General features: G+C 52.0%; 6 protein-coding genes across 6 annotated transcripts; 4 read left to right on the top strand and 2 right to left on the bottom strand.

Annotated features, from left to right (window-relative positions):
• Nucleotides 1–272: 272 nt before the first annotated feature.
• CC1G_07576 (ATP-dependent RNA helicase) lies at nt 273–2863 on the top strand (the record flags this gene model as incomplete). The annotated part of the gene is made up of 10 exons (XM_001836441.2): nt 273–308; nt 369–972; nt 1030–1175; nt 1228–1344; nt 1396–1466; nt 1517–2039; nt 2101–2372; nt 2440–2605; nt 2662–2766; nt 2825–2863. 10 exons carry the CDS (start codon nt 273–275, stop codon nt 2861–2863), a joined length of 2079 nt encoding a protein of 692 aa, XP_001836493.2.
• A 30-nt stretch (nt 2864–2893) lies between these two features.
• On the bottom strand, nt 2894–5156 carry CC1G_07575 (hypothetical protein; the record flags this gene model as incomplete). The annotated part of the gene is made up of 8 exons (XM_001836440.1): nt 2894–2935; nt 2994–4094; nt 4148–4260; nt 4315–4398; nt 4450–4496; nt 4548–4826; nt 4879–5033; nt 5082–5156. The coding sequence occupies 8 exons, from the start codon at nt 5154–5156 to the stop codon at nt 2894–2896; spliced, it is 1896 nt and encodes a 631-aa protein (XP_001836492.1).
• A 1133-nt stretch (nt 5157–6289) lies between these two features.
• Nucleotides 6290–8742, top strand: CC1G_07574 (high affinity methionine permease; the record flags this gene model as incomplete). The annotated part of the gene is made up of 14 exons (XM_001836439.1): nt 6290–6460; nt 6512–6551; nt 6602–6679; nt 6735–6811; nt 6873–6957; nt 7016–7111; nt 7165–7240; nt 7289–7442; nt 7496–7525; nt 7581–7674; nt 7724–7898; nt 7948–8084; nt 8148–8400; nt 8493–8742. The coding sequence occupies 14 exons, from the start codon at nt 6290–6292 to the stop codon at nt 8740–8742; spliced, it is 1716 nt and encodes a 571-aa protein (XP_001836491.1).
• Nucleotides 8743–8934: 192 nt separating this feature from the next.
• CC1G_07573 (hypothetical protein) lies at nt 8935–11751 on the bottom strand (the record flags this gene model as incomplete). Its single annotated transcript, XM_001836438.2, has 1 exon — nt 8935–11751. One exon carries the CDS (start codon nt 11749–11751, stop codon nt 8935–8937), a length of 2817 nt encoding a protein of 938 aa, XP_001836490.2.
• Nucleotides 11752–12288: 537 nt separating this feature from the next.
• On the top strand, nt 12289–13784 carry CC1G_07572 (60S acidic ribosomal protein P0; the record flags this gene model as incomplete). The annotated part of the gene is made up of 7 exons (XM_001836437.2): nt 12289–12371; nt 12437–12519; nt 12571–12611; nt 12682–12754; nt 12807–13529; nt 13551–13711; nt 13764–13784. 7 exons carry the CDS (start codon nt 12289–12291, stop codon nt 13782–13784), a joined length of 1185 nt encoding a protein of 394 aa, XP_001836489.2.
• Nucleotides 13785–14083: 299 nt separating this feature from the next.
• On the top strand, nt 14084–15944 carry CC1G_07571 (alpha,alpha-trehalose-phosphate synthase [UDP-forming]t; the record flags this gene model as incomplete). The annotated part of the gene is made up of 5 exons (XM_001836436.2): nt 14084–14795; nt 14850–15057; nt 15116–15283; nt 15342–15569; nt 15630–15944. Exons 1-5 carry the CDS (start codon nt 14119–14121, stop codon nt 15942–15944), a joined length of 1596 nt encoding a protein of 531 aa, XP_001836488.2. The 5' UTR covers nt 14084–14118.
• Nucleotides 15945–16326: the final 382 nt, after the last annotated feature.

Here is a 16326-nt window from a genome sequence, read left to right as displayed (position 1 = left end):
ATAGTGGATTGGGAGCTTTTAATTTGTGGATCTTGTTTGTTTCTATAGCTTTCTGTTGTTGTATATCATCCATCCCTTCGTTTCGCCCAACATGATTGGACTTGGGTTTGAAGAATCACTGCTGATCCGTCTCGACACTCGCGTGTGTTGATCCGTGGGCAAATTTTGAACTCGTACTCTTACCGTCATCTCTGAACTCAGCTGCTTACTTGGAGGTCGGATTCTGTTCTATTTGAGTCGAAGCCCTAGGCGTTGGGCTGATAGCAGAGAGCATGGAGACTGCAGCAGCACCGGCAGTACCTCGCACGGTAAGACTCCTCATCGAATTGTTACCACTATCTATGAACCATGATCTCATAGTCTAGCAGAAAACAAAAGCCAAGCAACGGTACTTGAAAAAGAAGAAGGAGCGACGGAAGCTCAAGGCGAAAACGAACAAGGCCAGGGGTGTGTCGAGAGAACCTGGCGGTACTCCTGCTCGAGGTGATTCGAGTGAAGAGGAGAGTGAAGAGGACGTCGATGCCGTGGTAGAGGACGTCCGACCTGTTGTTTCTTCGCCACCGCCTGAACGTACAGAGGAGCGGCCTTCAAAAAGGAGACGCGTAGAAACAGAGGAACTCGATCGACCCGTCGCTGATGTTTTCCAAGTTGACGAAGGTGAAATTCAACCTGACGAGCCAGAACCGACACAACCACCTGTACCCGAGAAAGATATCGACATCCCTGTTGGATTCCTTCCCTCCTTCCCCCTCCCAAAACTCCCAAATGCCCCTTCAAAAGCGACGCTTGCCCTCCAAGGACTGGACCGAAAACTTATAGAAGCGGAGATTGTCGACCCTTCGACTGTGCTACCTCTTCCTGGACCCGACGATGACGACGACGAGACCAAGGATGGTGACGACATACGGATACGACTAGGCTCGAAGACGAGGAAGCGACTAGCAGAGTTGGGGATTACAGAACTCTTTGCTGGTACGTGCATCCTCTGTGGTTATCGTTCTGTCGCCTGAATTCTGTTTTTTGTGTTAGTGCAAACGGCGATAGTCCCCCATTTGTTGACTGGGAGTTCCAGTGGAGGTGGCCTTTACCGCCCTTACGATCCTCCATACGACCTTTGTGTATCTGCGCCAACGGGAAGTGGAAAGACGCTGGCGTATGTGTTGCCTATAGTCGAGGTGCGCGCGCTTTTCTATCTATCTTGCGCCTGAGGCTAAACAGATATGCTAGACGCTCCAAACGAGGGTTGTAACACGTCTTCGAGCACTTGTGGTGTTACCTACGCGTGACTTGGTTGGTCAAGTACGAGAGACGTTTGAAGCTATCAGCAAGGGGACTGGGTTGAAGGTATGCTGTCGGTTTGACAGTTTTTGACTGGGTACTGAGATTTTTGCCCAGATTGGTTCGGCTAGCGGGCAGCACTCTTTTGCTCATGAACAGAGCCAGCTTGTATACGACAGGACGTCACAGTATGGTTCTCAAATTTCCCCCAAGTCTATGGCTAAATTTCTGTCTTCAGCCTCGCAGGAGGTTCAAGTAAAGTCGACATCCTCATCTGCACTCCCGGAAGATTAATGGACCACCTCGTCGGAACTCCCAACTTTTCCCTGCAACACCTCCGCTACCTCGTAATCGACGAAGCCGACCGACTCCTCGCGCAGTCGTTCCAAGATTGGCTGGCACAAGTCCTCGCAGCGATCCGGACGCCGAAAAAGGGGACGTTCCTTGACTCCACCACGGTCGACAACATCCCTTCTTCAACTTCACCATATACTATCCAACCTATACCTGACGGCCTAGCACCGAATACCCTTCATCAACTCCCGATACCCGACATCCCGACCTTCTTGAACGAAGACCGCGCCTCGAGCTGTCAAAAACTGCTGTTCTCGGCCACGTTGACCCGGGATCCAGGAAAGATTGCTGCACTAGACCTTCGCGATCCGAGGTATATCATTGTGCAGAGTGGGAAGGACCAGTCTGTCGAGGAGAACGTCACGCAGGTGGTATTGGAGAAGTTTGCTGTACCCGATACGCTTAGAGTAAGTGTGGCAATTGGGCTTCGATGGTTTTTTGAATTGGTTCGGTTGACTGGGTCCACAGGAGCACATGATTGTCGTCAATCCGTCGAAGAAACCGCTTATCATGTTCCACCTTGTGTATTCTCATCAAGTCACGAATGCTTTGGTCTTCACGAAATCAGCGGAATCGACGACGAGGCTGTTGCGCCTGTTCGAATTCTTTGAAGAGGCTCGAATGGCAGCTGGCGGCGAAGATACTTCTAGCCGCATCGTGGCCAGAGCGTATTCAAGTGACTCACCGCCGAGTGAACGTAAATCGATTTTGGAGGATTTCAAAGCCCAGAAGATCCACATGTGCGTGCAAACATTATGGCGACCTTGTCTTTGCGAAAGTCCAACTGACTGGTACTCTCAACGGAAGTCTGATCTGCTCCGACTTGATTTCTCGAGGAATCGATATCAGCCACGTTAACCACGTCGTTAGTTACGATGCTCCAGTAGATATCCGAAAATATGTCCACCGAGTTGGACGTACTGCTCGAGCTGGAAGGGAGGGTGATGCTTGGACATTGGTAGAAGAGCAGGAGGTATGTGCAGCAAGTTCCGTTCAGAGATCTAATTGCCTGACCCGATTTTTTTCCAGGCACATTACTTCAAAAAGATGATGAAAGAAGCAGACCACCTTGATAGTGTCAAGAGACTTCGGGTAGCGGAGACAGCGACAGCCCCGTTGGAGCCATTCTACGAGGTAGGTGCACCCATTCGCTGCCCGTAGGTGACGCTGAATATCCTCCCTCTTCTTCCAGGCGGCCCTCGGAAAATTAAAAGAAGTGTATTCCAGGTGATATGGCTCAGACCGAGCAATTATGTACATACTACCCCAGCAGCCCCTTCACATACTTCAATAGGTCCCGTCCCTGTGCACAAAGTTTGTCAGAGCTGAACACGCCTTCGACTGACGAAAAGTGAACTTACACCCCGCTGCTTGACACCGGCCACCATCGCCTTGACATTATTCATCTCTTGTTGGCCATCTTCCCCATTGGCACTGGCATCCCCATCGTTGGCCGTCGCCCTCCCAAAGACATCGTATTCTTGTCTCTGCCTCTGTGCCAACCCGTACCTCAGTAGCACAGTAAGAACCGCTCGCCAACCTTCCATTGCTGCGTTTGGATTATGAAGTGTCGATAGGGATCTTGAAAGGCCGGGGTTGGCGGCAGGCCTATCCGAGGAAGCACGGCTGCCTGAACTCGGAGCCTTTGGGTCGAACGAAGGAAGTGTAGGTACGACAGTTGATTTCACGACATACGGACAGTACGACCGATGTTCCTTGAGCAAGTCAAACTGCCGCTGAGGCATTGTCCTTCCAGGCCTCGTTAGCCTGGATGATGGGGAAGTTGTGGGACTTGAGGGCGGGCCGTTGGAGGTGTCTTCTCCGGTCTTGGATGTCTCGTCCTTCGAAGAGGTAAATGCCCAGAGACCGAGTCTCCGCTGGCACAGATTACATTGGAGGAGGGTGTTTTCGCGTTTATTGGAAAGGCTGAGGGAAGGCGTCTGGAAACGGAACGGCGTCCTAGCCCTGTTTTCGCCATCCGGCGCAGGGGATGCTAGTCGAGAGAGGGGCATAGGAGAACGGTGTGATAAGGACGGTGTTGAGGGTCGGGAAGTGGGCCGCGAAGGCGTGCCTGCAGGGGTCCCTGGTCTGGATAGCAGAGGGCGAGACGGTGTTAGATTGAGACCTGCTGACGCCGACTTGACGCCAATGGTTGTCGAGGACCGACGGAGTCGAGGGTCGATAAGTGGGGGTGGTGCGGGAGGGACGAAAGACCATCCAAATAGAGAGGCGACGATGGCTGCCTCCGAGAGCTCTGGTTCTGGTTCTGGTTCAGGCTCTTGCGCTTGTGGCCTTTGCTCTGCAGAGGGAGGCTCGTCTACGTCCATTGCGTCGTCGTTTGCCGGAGGTGGACTCGAGGGCTTTTCTGCATCTTTTTCCTTCTCCGGGTCTTTGGAGTCGTTCGTCGGTGGAAGGCGGTAGGATGCAACAGTTTTCTTGAGGGAGTTTAGTTGGTTCGGAGTCTAAGTCTTGTGTAAATACAGTTGTTGAGCGAGGATATGTGTACACGACGTACCAGAGGATGTTTGATCACCACTCCTTCCATCAAGGGATTCAGTACCAGGGCATTTGACTTGACCTCCTTGACGGTGTTACTCGGAGAGGTGAGTGGTATACAGTAAATTCCAGCTGTGAGTGTGATTAGAACCAAGGTGCCGGTATGCGAGCTAAGCGAGTACATACGATCGCATTGGCGTGTTCTCCAGGGGCAACCGTTCTTGTGGTTGTCGACCAATCCTTGACGTTGTTTCTCCAGTAAAGCATTCGCTATACGACGCGGTTAGGAAAGGTAAATGCTCTCGAGTAGTCGCCACTCACCAACATCACGAGCCATACCCTCTCTTCCTGCTACAACCCATGACGCACTGCAAAGCCCGCAGACAAGCCGGTCTTTACCATCGTTCGTCCATCCGCACCTTGATGCCGCTACAGCGTCCAAGCACGGAGGTTTGTTCGCGTATGTGGTAAACTTGAAGGTCTCCAAACGAGACAAAAAGGACTGCAGAGAGGACGGCCGGTATTCTGCACCGGGCTTTAACAGAGGTGCGGAAGAATTTGAAGGGAATTTGAAGGAGAACGCGTTCTTGGTTCGTGTCGCTGCACGGGATAGGATTGCAGTCAAATGTGGTGTCTTCTTCGCTGCTTCTCCGAGTTCTGGAGCTGTGTTACTTCTGAAGAGAGTTGGGATTGCAGGACTAGGTGAGGTTTTGTTAGCCAGTTGCAATTGCGACAGCCTTCTGAACGTACTCTGGCGCTTGTTGTTCTTTGTTTTTGATGCCATATTTTGCCAAGGTAGAGTATAGGGAACGCGGTATGTAGGTCTTCTTCGGTGCGGAAGGACGGTCTGCTGGAGGTCCTTGGACAGCATTGTCTAAAGTATGGAACGCATCTTCCAGTTTCCGCTACAACGAATGTCAGGACCAGGGTGAGTTCCAGAGATTATTGCGCACCTTTCTGACTCTCAAAGACTCCTCCGATGCGCTCTCAGTCGTTGAGCCATGTGTAATTGGGAGATCGACGTTCATACCAGACGATGACGGACAAGACCAACGGTCCAAGGCACAGTCGGGAGCATTTCCCCCGATCGTGGGATTTGCTGAATCAGCCAGGGCGGGATTCTGAGGCGCGTCAATTGGCGATTGACGCGCTCTCTGCTCTCCGACCAATCACGACATCCGTTTCCCAGTTCTGTGCCACGACACGACACTGATGACCCAGGCAGTATACTGATCGTCCTTCCTATCCTTCAGCCAGGCATGGGGGCTCGAATCGGCCAGCCCACACGACCAGATCACGGTATGGATCGCCCCCAGCCCGTCCAGGGACGCATTCCTGGGCCTGCGATCGTGACTACCTCGCAGGCTTGACAAAACCTTAAACAGCCTACAACACCTCCTTTGTCGGTGTTTCGCCGGATGTTTTTTGCCCCCCGAGTTCTCTCGATGGAAGATCAAGAAGTTGGTCCCACTCTTGTCCAGTCCCATGTGCTACAGTGTGGCTAGGACACTGCCCTACTATCAGTCTCATTCAGTTCCGCCATTGACCTCGTTGACCTCCAGATGAGGCGAGATGCTCGGCTATCTTTTGCGCCATTTTTTGACATGACTATGTGCTATGGCTCAACGGTCCGTCTCAGTACCACACTGTCATTCTTCCTCTTGCTCAATGGAACAGGTAGTTAACTCTATGTGACGTGCTTGCCATTAGCATGCTCGATTTAAGGCCCATCAACATGGAGCTATAATCTTTCTCGAGGCCCTATAGGCGGCTACATCTCACATCGTGACTGCGCCTTCTAGTATCACCGCCGTTCTCGACACAGTGTGGATGCTCTCTCGTATCTTCGTTCGGGGAGCACGCTTCGCAGTATGGGTTTATCCGCTTCAGGCAAGTAATAACCCAATCGAGTTTTCCAAGACGACTTGTTACTCCCCGTTACCACTTGACCCCACTCCATTCGTGGCAGCTTCAGATCAAAAGAATCTGAAGCCATCTATGTGTGCAATGGCGCAATAGGGCTGGTGAATGGAGTTCACCTGGTGCTTCTCCAGGCTAAAATGCGGTAGAAGAAGAATGCTCTTTCGGGTCAAGAAGAGAATTCCGTTCCCATTTAACCTACCAATCCTTCTCTTCTCGCCCCAAGGCACCTTCCTTCGTCATGTCGTCCACAGACGAAAAGCGCGATTACTCTGATGAGAAGGGTGTGGTCAGCACAGTCTCTTCAGACTCCCTGCCGTCCTATGAGGATGCAGCTGTTACCACAGGCGCGCCCACCGAAAAGGTCAGCCCGCTAGGTTATCATGTCGACGCTATAAGTGTCATCTTCCTGGTCAGTATTCCACTATCTCCCTGCTCGCACCATGCTTGACCGACTGCCCAGAACATTAGCAAGATGATTGGTACTGGTGTCTTCACAACTCGTATGTTACTCTCATTTAGCTGTTGCCTAGGGTCTGACAATGGCACCCAGCTGGATCCATTTTGAAGGGAGTGGGATCTGTTGGACTTAGCTTCATCTTCTGGGTGATAGGCTACTTCTTTGCCGGGGGTTAGTGGTCCTCAGAATTTTTCAGGCGCTTTCCTGATTTTCAGCACTTCTGCAGCTCAACTCGCGGTCTACCTGGAGTACGTTGCCTACTTCCCACATCGCTCCGGTGCCGATGTGGCTTATCTTGAGAAGGTCAGTATTCATGCTGTCTCACCGATGACTACCATTCCTCAACTGGCTACCGTGAGTACAGGCATATCCTCGGCCTCGGTTCCTTCTGCCCACCGTCTTCGCTGTCCAATCCGTCCTTCTGTCCTTTAGCAGCAGTAATGCCATAGGTAAGTGAATCTCCAACGCCCTTTGACCTTTTTTTTCTATCCCTGACCTCTCCCCTAGTCTTCGCCCGATATGTCCTCGTTTCAGCAGGTGTCACAGAAACGACATGGAACCTTCGAGGACTGGCGGTGGGTGTCTACACCGTCATTGTTCTGAGTAAGTGGGTTTGTCTCGCTTGTCTACTTTGTCTCGCTTATCTCCCCTGAAAGTCGGTATCGCAAGCACAAAATGGTCCCTTAGGATATCCAATGCAATCGGTGTCGTCAAAGTGGTCACCCTCCTCTTGTAAGCTCTACGATGCGAAAATTTTATCCGGTGCTCATGTGCTTCCAGTATCGCCATAACCGGTTTTGTCGTACTGGGAGGCCATACCTCCGTCGCAGACCCGAAGGCAAACTTTAGGAACGCTTTTGAAGGAACCTCGAGCAACGGCAATGGTCTTGCAACTTCTCTTGTGAAAGTTAACTTCGCCTATTCTGGATTCGAGGTCGGTCCCTACACCTACCGTACTCCTGATGGGCAAGAGCTGATTCTGCGCAGAATGCTTTCAACGTTGTGAACGAAGTCAAGGTTCGCATCCCCTCACGCCGCGTATCCGAGTAACACAAGGCTAACAATATTCCAGAACCCTATCAAAACGATGAAGAGATATGCCCCCATCTCCCTCACTGCTGTTTTTGTCCTTTATATGTTTGCCAATGTTGCCTATTTTGCGGCAGGTATGCGGCAAATACGATTTGCACAGAGCACGGTCTGACTGGTTTTCAGTGCCCAAGGAGGAAATCAGAGAATCCAAGGAACTCACAGCAAGTCTATTCTTCAGAGCTGTCTTCGGCAACACTAGCTCGGTGAGGGCACTTGGTGCACTGGTTGCTGTCAGTAGTTTCGGGAACATGTTGGCTGTCGTCATCGGATCTTCTCGAATTATCCGAGAATGTGCAAGGTATGGTCATTGAACCGACCCCTTTTCCATTTGGCTTACCGTCAGACAGGCAAGGTGTCATTCCTTATCCTCAATTCTGGGCCTCTACTCGTCCATTCAACACCCCCCTTGGCCCCTACCTCATCAAGTGGTTGTTGACCGTCATTGTCATCCTCGCCCCTCCCCCTGGAGACGCATTCAATTTCAGTGAGTCCCGGGTCCTTGATGCGGACATCACAGTGGAGGAAGCTGACATGTCACATCGCCTAGTCGTCAACCTCCAATCTTACCCTGCCAATGTTTTCAGCTTCTTGCTTACCCTGGGTCTTTGGTTTGTGCGTAAGCGTCGCGCGGCCATTGGAGCGCCTCGCGGAGAATTTGTAGCATGGAACGCCATTCTCGTGTTCACTATGGCCGTCAACGTTTACCTGCTTGCCTTACCCTGGGTTCCCCCAGAAGGAGGCATCTACGCTGGTGACGTTAGCTTCTTCTATGCAACATACTGTATCGTCGGTCTTGCCATGTGGGTCACCCTTCTCAGATCTAGCCTTGCTCCGACAACGCTGACTTCTTATTCCCCTCCCCTGCGCACCGTGATATTCTCTATACTTTCAGTCTTGGTGTTTCCGGAGCCGTTTATGCGCTCGTGATCATTATTTTGCCCAAGTATGGCAACTACACCATCCGCCAGCTTCTCGAGCGTCTTCCTGATGGTGCCCAAACGAACCGACTTGTCAAAGTTCCCAACGACCAGCTCGCCGAGTGGGATGCCACGCATGATGAACATGGCGATGTTATCGATCCCAAGACTGGGAAGCCTATTTACCAAGAGGGTCAAGCTTCCCAGCCTCCTGCTTCTTACTGACAGTGACGAAGAACGACTTGCGACGCAGTTTCTCGTATTGAATTCCTTCCTATCTTGTACAGCATTAGTTAGTTATCATATCATATAATATCACAAGAAGTGGCGTTGACTACGATATGGACCACTCGCGGAGGTATCGAAAGCAGGTTGATTCATCTACACATTACATTTTTTTGCTCGAGGAGACAAGTTCTATGGTGTTGGAAGCGATCTCGCCACAAGCCTCGCCTTTTTTCGCATGATTCCTTCCCGACGCGCCTGATTTCGTTTCTCAATCTCTGCGATCGAGACTCGTCGCTCCTCTCTCAAGATGGCACCGACGGTCTTCATGGCGTTGAAGTCTTTCCGTTTCCGGAACGCGCTGATGAACATCCTGTAAAGCGGCTGGAGGTGTTTACGGAATGCTATAGTTTGAGTGGTGGCTGGGATGAGGGACGCGAATGGACTGGATGCTGGGGGTGTCCCGAATGGAACGCCATGTTCACGTCGCCATTCTTCGCCGGCTGGGTATCCACGTCGAACAAATTCATCAAAGAGCGCTCTTATCTGCCTTGAACTCCTTTGTGACCGTGGACCGAGGATGATCTTGACGATGATGTTGACAGTCGCGCGGTCCGGAGTGAACTGGTACGCCTTGCTCAAGACATCCCTGGTGTGCACGAGGTGTCGGATGGTTCGAGCTTCACCTTGTCGCAGACGATAACAACCATGGAGAATGATGTTTCCAATGGCTGTATGCGTCTTGGGATCCAAACCTGACGACGCCCACCCATAAAGCTTCCTCGCCGCGAAAGTCCGACCATGCTTGACCAAAAACGAAACCGCAAAGCGAACAGCGGGTGCAAACGAGGGACTATTCCGATCCGTATTCTTCAACACCGAGATGACGTAGAGCTTGGAGAGTGCCTCCCTGGGGACAGTCCGTGTAACAGACGTTCTCAGCATTTCCTCTCGAGGTGTTTGGAACCGAAGCATGGGCTTTGCTTGCAAAATGCGTGCTGCTCGACTCGGTGAACGGGTGTTGCTGAACGCCAATGCGAATTTGCGACTGAGGTCTGCGATGCCTGGCCCGGGAAAGGCATCCTTGACCAGGAAGAACAGTTTCATCGCGGCTTTGGCATTTCGTCTCTGGAGTAATTGGACGAGATAACGTCGGATGGAACGCTGCGTGAAGAACTCTTGGTCGTGGCGAAACATGAGGGCCATGATGTCGACAGCGATGGGACCGTGGCCAGCAGCTATGAGCGGTTTCAGAAAATATCGAATGGGGTACTTGGCGTACGGCGAGGGTGGAGATGTCCGGTAAAGGGCGAGTAACGCATTACCGAGGTATGAGCCTAGCTTGTAGTTCATAACTTCCCATCGCTCGGTTTGGGGAACCCGCAGAAAGGAAATTAACAACATTTCTTTGTGCGCATGTGTGAAGCGGGGGTCGGAGAGAAATGGAATCGCCGTTGACCACCTCTGCTCCTTGACGAGAGATACGGCGAACTTGAGGTATGCATCAGTTGAAGGTTGTAATCCATGGGTAGTGAGGTATTCGTATAGACTGATGATTCGTCGGTGTCCGTCGAGGATGAGCGCATCTACCATGGGTGCGATGAGGGAGGTCATGGTAGCTTTGTCCGGAAAGACCGACTGGAGGTACGGGATGACAGCTTCCCAGCTGTAACCGCGGCACCTAATAAGTGCGGTGGCGTAGCTGGCGGCCATGTCAAGCGCTTGGGTTGACCCGCCTTTTGAAGGCGTCGACCAGTCGCAAAGGCCCTTTCCCAATGCGTAGTTGTAGGTGAGATGCAGTTGCTCTTCATCCCTGATGCGCCCGGAAACCTCGAAGAAGTTCAAGAGAACTTGGCGATGGACGTCAGGAGGAGGAACCAACTCTGGTGGAAAGGATATCCAAGCTTCCCATACTTGACGAAGAACTAGTCGGAGTTCGAGTGCCTTTGAAACGAGGTCCTTTGAAGAAAGGTCGATGGTGCCGAGGGTCTTTCGTAGAAAGGAAAGAAACAAAAGAGTTCGCCACGCCCGGGATTTGGGGCACGCGCGGAGCTGGGAAACGGTCACCGGCTGCGAGAGGTTCCCAGTGGTTATGGTGGTGGCAAGCAGGACGAGATTCTCCCAACGAAGAGAATGGGGAACGTCGTCGTCAAGGGCTTGACTTGTCAATTGCCTCGCCCAGGACGAGGATGAGGTCGAGGAACTTGGATTGAGTAAGGGAAATAGAGAGGAGGCGAGGGCAAGGTGGACTTGATCGCAAGTTGAGGTTAAAGAGCGAACGGGGCCTTTGTGATTGGATTGGCCGCTTGACCCTCCTCCGACTATCTTGGAAGTAACGTCGAGGAACTGTTCCTGTAACCGCAGGGAAGCGCCTGGACCAAGCGCGTCGATCATTCTCCAGAATAGATCGACAATATGAGGAGTGGTGTTGCTGGGCGACGCTTTCATGAACTCGGTTAAGGCGGTAGCAACTTTGTTGAGATGTGCCCGTGAGGCGACCAGGGCTGTTCGAAAATATGGGTAGTGGACAGCTGGGTCTCGGGAACCCATCCGAATCCGCTGGTACAGCAGGGTAACCTCCTTCAGCAGATTTTGCGATTCACCTGTACCGGAGAAGAAATCAGGATATTTAGTGAGCGATTTGCCAACAAACGTACTTGTAGAAGCGAATCTCCGCCGCTGGAGGTAATGGAAATAAACTTCCATTTGCCAGTAGTCGTCCTCCAGTGTTGGCACATAACCCGGTACACAAGCCTTGTCCTCCAGAACTCGATCCACCAATTCCCAATACTCTCGCTCAAAGGGTCTGTCGACGTGCAGGTTCGCGTGAAACGTTGATTCCGGTGTATCCGAGGGAAGAGAACAGGTGCCGAGAATGGCGACAAGTTTGCTCAGGTCTTGCGGAGTCAACTGTGCTGTCAAGCTGTCCTTTTCCGCATCATACAACGAAACGAGCGCCTCCAGTCGCCTGTCATTGCATGCTACGGTTCTCGATAACAGGCAGGACATTGACTGAACAAGTCGCGATGTCGGATTTGCTTGAACCCCAAATTCTCTGACATTACTCTCTCGACCGTTTCCTCCTTCACCAGTTTCCAGCCGCGTCCGACTTTGCAAAGCTTGGAGGGACCGTAGTTCATTCGACGAGTCTGCGCGCTTGTCCATCGATGCTGATTCATTTGAGGTTGCCGGGGAGGTGCTGTATAGTACACGGTCTAAAGCGACCTTCGCATAACTATGGTTGCCTTCATTCTGTGAAGGCCGGTGAGCGTCGGGTTGGCTCAAAACATTCCGTAAAATCGAGTGGTCACGAAACCCTGAGGCCCTGTACATTGTTTGAGTTTCCATGCACATTTCAATCAGAGAAACAGCAACATACCTTGGAAAATGCGCGCCGTTTCTGCCAAAACATTTGCGGAACGACGATTGGCAGCATCGCAACATTCCATTGCCCGCACCACCTAGAGCGACGTCTGGGGTCGAAAGGCGACACCGAGTCGTTCTCTATGCAGCCCGCGTCCCTCGTCGTTGTCGACGCAGACCACAATGAAGCAGAAGACTGTTGACGTTCGCGTTGGTTCGAGCAGGAAAGTCTTCGCTGTCACCGCGGCTTCCGGCGCGCGCGTCCCGTAAAATCGGACTTCGCCGACATCATCTCGTGACCTTGAACCTTATTTGTCGTTCCCACGCTCAGAATCCACAGAAAGTTGGGTGGTGGGCGTCGTGCAACCTTACGCTCAAGACAAGTCGCCTTTAAACATCCATTGGCACTACCTGGTACGAAAAGCTGTTCTCGACGTTGTGGACGATGGCTGACACGGTCTACAGGAGCAGAGGTCAATAGGGAGGCACTTTTCAGCAATCTATCAGTGCGTAGATCTTGTTTCTTCATCGACATCGCAAAGAAAAACTGACCAACGTTGTCCAGACACCACACAGTCAAAAATGGGAGCCTCACGCGCTGACAAGGAACTCTACTTCGAGAAGCTCAAGGAGCTCCTCGCTACCTACCGTGAGTCGACATTTTTTTCGCGACTATGGCGTTAATTAACAGGATAACTCAGCCTCTATCTTCATCGTCAATGTCGACAACGTTGGCTCGAACCAAATGCACCAGATTCGTGTTGCTCTCCGAGGCAAGGGTGTTGTCCTGATGGGCAAGAACACCATGGTTCGCCGCGCTTTGCGATCCATCCTTGCGGAGAACCCCCAATACGAACGACTCCTCCCCCACGTCAAGGGCAACGTCGGCTTCGTCTTCACCTCTGAGGATCTCAAGGAAGTCCGTGAGATCATCGTTGCCAACAAGGTCGCTGCTCCCGCTCGTGCTGGTGCTCTCGCTCCTGTCGATGTCTCCGTTCCTGCTGGTAACACCGGTATGGAACCCGGCAAGACCTCTTTCTTCCAGGCTCTTGGTATCCCCACCAAGATTGCTCGTGGTACCATTGAAATTGTTTCCGATGTCAAGGTCGTCTTCGCCGGTACTCGTGTCGGTCCCTCCGAAGCCGCTCTCCTCAACATGTTGAACATTTCTCCCTTCACCTACGGTATGACCGTCATCCAAATCTACGACCGGGGCAACACCTTCCCTGCCTCCGTTCTTGATGTCGAGGAGTCTGAGCTCGTTGAGCGCTTCTTGACCGGTATCAAAACTATTGCTGCCATCTCTTTGGCGATCAACTACCCCACCATCGCCTCCATCACCCACTCTTTGGTCAACGCCTACAAGAACTTGTTGGCCGTTTCCATTGCCACCGACTATACCTTCGAGGGCTCCGAAAAGGCAAGTAACAGCTTCTTATGATAAGATAAGATTCAGAGCCTGACGGTGTCCATCCAGATCAAGGAATACATTGCCAACCCTGAGGCCTTTGCCGTTGCCGCTGCACCTGCTGCTGCTGCTGCCGCCGATGCCCCCAAGGCTGAGGAGGCCAAGGTTGAGGAAGAAGAAGAATCCGATGAGGATATGGTAGGTTTTGTGATGGCTCATGAAAATGAATCGAGGCTGACGCACGTTGTAGGGCTTCGACCTCTTCGGTTAACGGCCATGTTCCGATATTCCACCGTGTACTTGTATTCTCTCATGTGTAGTTCATGTATGTTGCAGTACAATAATGGGACGACTGTTACGAATTTTGCATCCTGGGTTCAATGGTCGTGAGATTTCGGAAAAGGAGAGTTGGAAAGAAGAGATGAGCGGGATAAGCTCGGGAGCAATTGTGGAATGTTCTGCGAGGAGCGATGACGAAGTTGGCTGCAACGGCGAAAAGGCAGTTAACCACGATCAGATATCTTAACGCCTCGCTATCCCAGTTTGGCCTTTGCCTCTAGTTTCTCAAATCCTTTATATCATCGCCAATCCCGGTTCTTGTTCAGATGGCTTCCAACTCCCCAGCAAACTCGCTGCCACTGTCATCGCCCACCATGGCCTCCAATAGCACCGGCGACCTCATCATCGTCTCCAATCGTCTTCCAGTGACGATCAACAAGGACGCCAATGGCGAGTACCACTTCAAGATGTCATCGGGCGGTCTCGTTTCCGCCCTCTCAGGCTTCAAAAAGTCGCTCAACTTCACCTGGATCGGCTGGCCTGGCTTCTTCATCCCAGTCAAGGATCGCGAAATCGTAGACAGGCGTCTCAAGGAGGAGTATTCATGCCAGGCCGTCTACCTCGACGATGATGTCGCCGACCGCCATTACAATGGCTTCTCCAATTCTATCCTCTGGCCCCTCTTCCACTACCACCCGGGTGAAATGAACTTTGACGAGGAGAACTGGCTGGCATACCGACAGGCCAACCTCCAGTTCGCAGAGGCCGTTCGTCCCCATGTCAAGCCAGGGACAATGGTCTGGGTCCAGGACTACCATTTGATGCTCCTGCCGATGCTCCTGCGCAATTTGATCGATGGCGAGAGCGCTAGCTTCGCTTCAGAAGAGTTCTCAAAGATCACACAGGGAATCTCTGCAGAGGCCAACCTCGCGCCCACCAGGATCCCCGACGTCAAGATTGGCTTCTTCCTGCATACACCCTTCCCGAGTAGCGAGATTTACAGGTGAGTTCACTGTTTCTGTAATCATGTCGTCATTACTGATCGCGCCGAGCCCAGAATCTTGCCCGTTCGCCGCGAAATCTTGTTGGGCGTACTCTACTGCGACCTCATTGGATTCCACACATACGACTATGCTCGACATTTCCTCTCGTCGTGTACCCGTATCCTCAACCTGCCCACCATGCCCAACGGTGTCGAGTTTGGCGGCAGACTCGCTCATGTCGGAACATTCCCTATCGGCATTGAACCTTCTTCGTTCATCGACGTACGCCAGTTCGCCGCAGTTCGCCTGAAAAAGTGCTCTACTGACATGCTTCTATTAGAACTTGAAAAAGCAAAGCGTTCAAGATCGTATCACCCAGTTGGAACAGCGATTTAGGGGCGTCAAGGTTATCGTCGGTGTTGATCGGCTCGACTACATCAAGGGTGTCCCACAGAAGCTTCACGCCCTCGAGCTCTTCCTTACACAGCATCCGGAATGGATAGGAAAGGTGCGTACCAGCCCACATTCTTGAAACACGAAACAAACGCGCTTACGATCGGGGTCAGGTCGTTTTGGTCCAACTGGCTGTTCCTTCGCGTCAAGATGTCGAAGAATATCAGAACTTGCGATCCACTGTGAACGAGCTCGTTGGCCGCATCAACGGTCGCTTCGGCACGGTTGAGTTTATGCCCATCCACTTCATGCACAAGAGCTTGACCTTCGATGAGCTCTGCGCGCTTTATGCCGTCAGTGACGTTTGCCTTGTCTCCAGTACCCGTGACGGCATGAACCTGGTGTGTCCTTTTCGGTCACCTCGGCTTAATTTACAGAACCTTTAATCCACCCGCACACAGGTCTCATACGAGTACATCGCCTGCCAACAAGCTCGCCAGGGTGCGATGATCTTATCCGAATTCGCCGGTGCCGCTCAGAGTTTGAACGGATCTATCGTCGTGAACCCTTGGGACTCTCAACAAGTCGCCGATGCAATCCACGAGGCAGTCACGATGGACGCAGCGACTCGCGCCGAGAACCACCGCAAGTTGTTCAAGTACGTTAACAAATACAGTGCCTCCTTCTGGGGCAGCAGCTTCATTCGGGAGATGAGCAAGATTACACCCTACAACCCTCCTGCCGAAGTCAATGGAAAGTCTGAAGAGGCGTCGTGAGGTGAAGGGTAGTCAGCGTGGAGTGAGTCCCTCTATGTCCCAAAACAGACCTTTATTATATCCCCTCGATCTGTATTCTCCCCTCGCATGTTGTTGTCTTATGAAATGCAGTGGCCTAGCTGTTGTATGTATGTATGATAGACTGATAGACAGCCTTTGGGTTTTGATGGAACGCTTGTACATATGGTATTCAATTTGGCTTTCCGTGACGTTTTTGCACAATGCGGGATGTAGTGCTGTGAGACGAAGGGCAAGGTATTCCGTTCGACTGAGCGGAGCCCATTCGCGCGCAGTCATTCGATCCTGTGCGACGATCAAGTGAACCTGTGGGCGTATGTGGACAAGTCGGATACGGTTAACGCCCATACCAGCTCGACCTCTC

The sequence above is a fragment of the Coprinopsis cinerea genome (genome assembly GCF_000182895.1).
Source record: "Coprinopsis cinerea okayama7#130 chromosome 4 map unlocalized cont3.4, whole genome shotgun sequence".
NCBI lineage: Eukaryota > Fungi > Basidiomycota > Agaricomycetes > Agaricales > Psathyrellaceae > Coprinopsis > Coprinopsis cinerea.
Note: the sequence above shows the minus strand (reverse complement) of the source record. Positions and strands in the feature narration are given on the sequence as shown.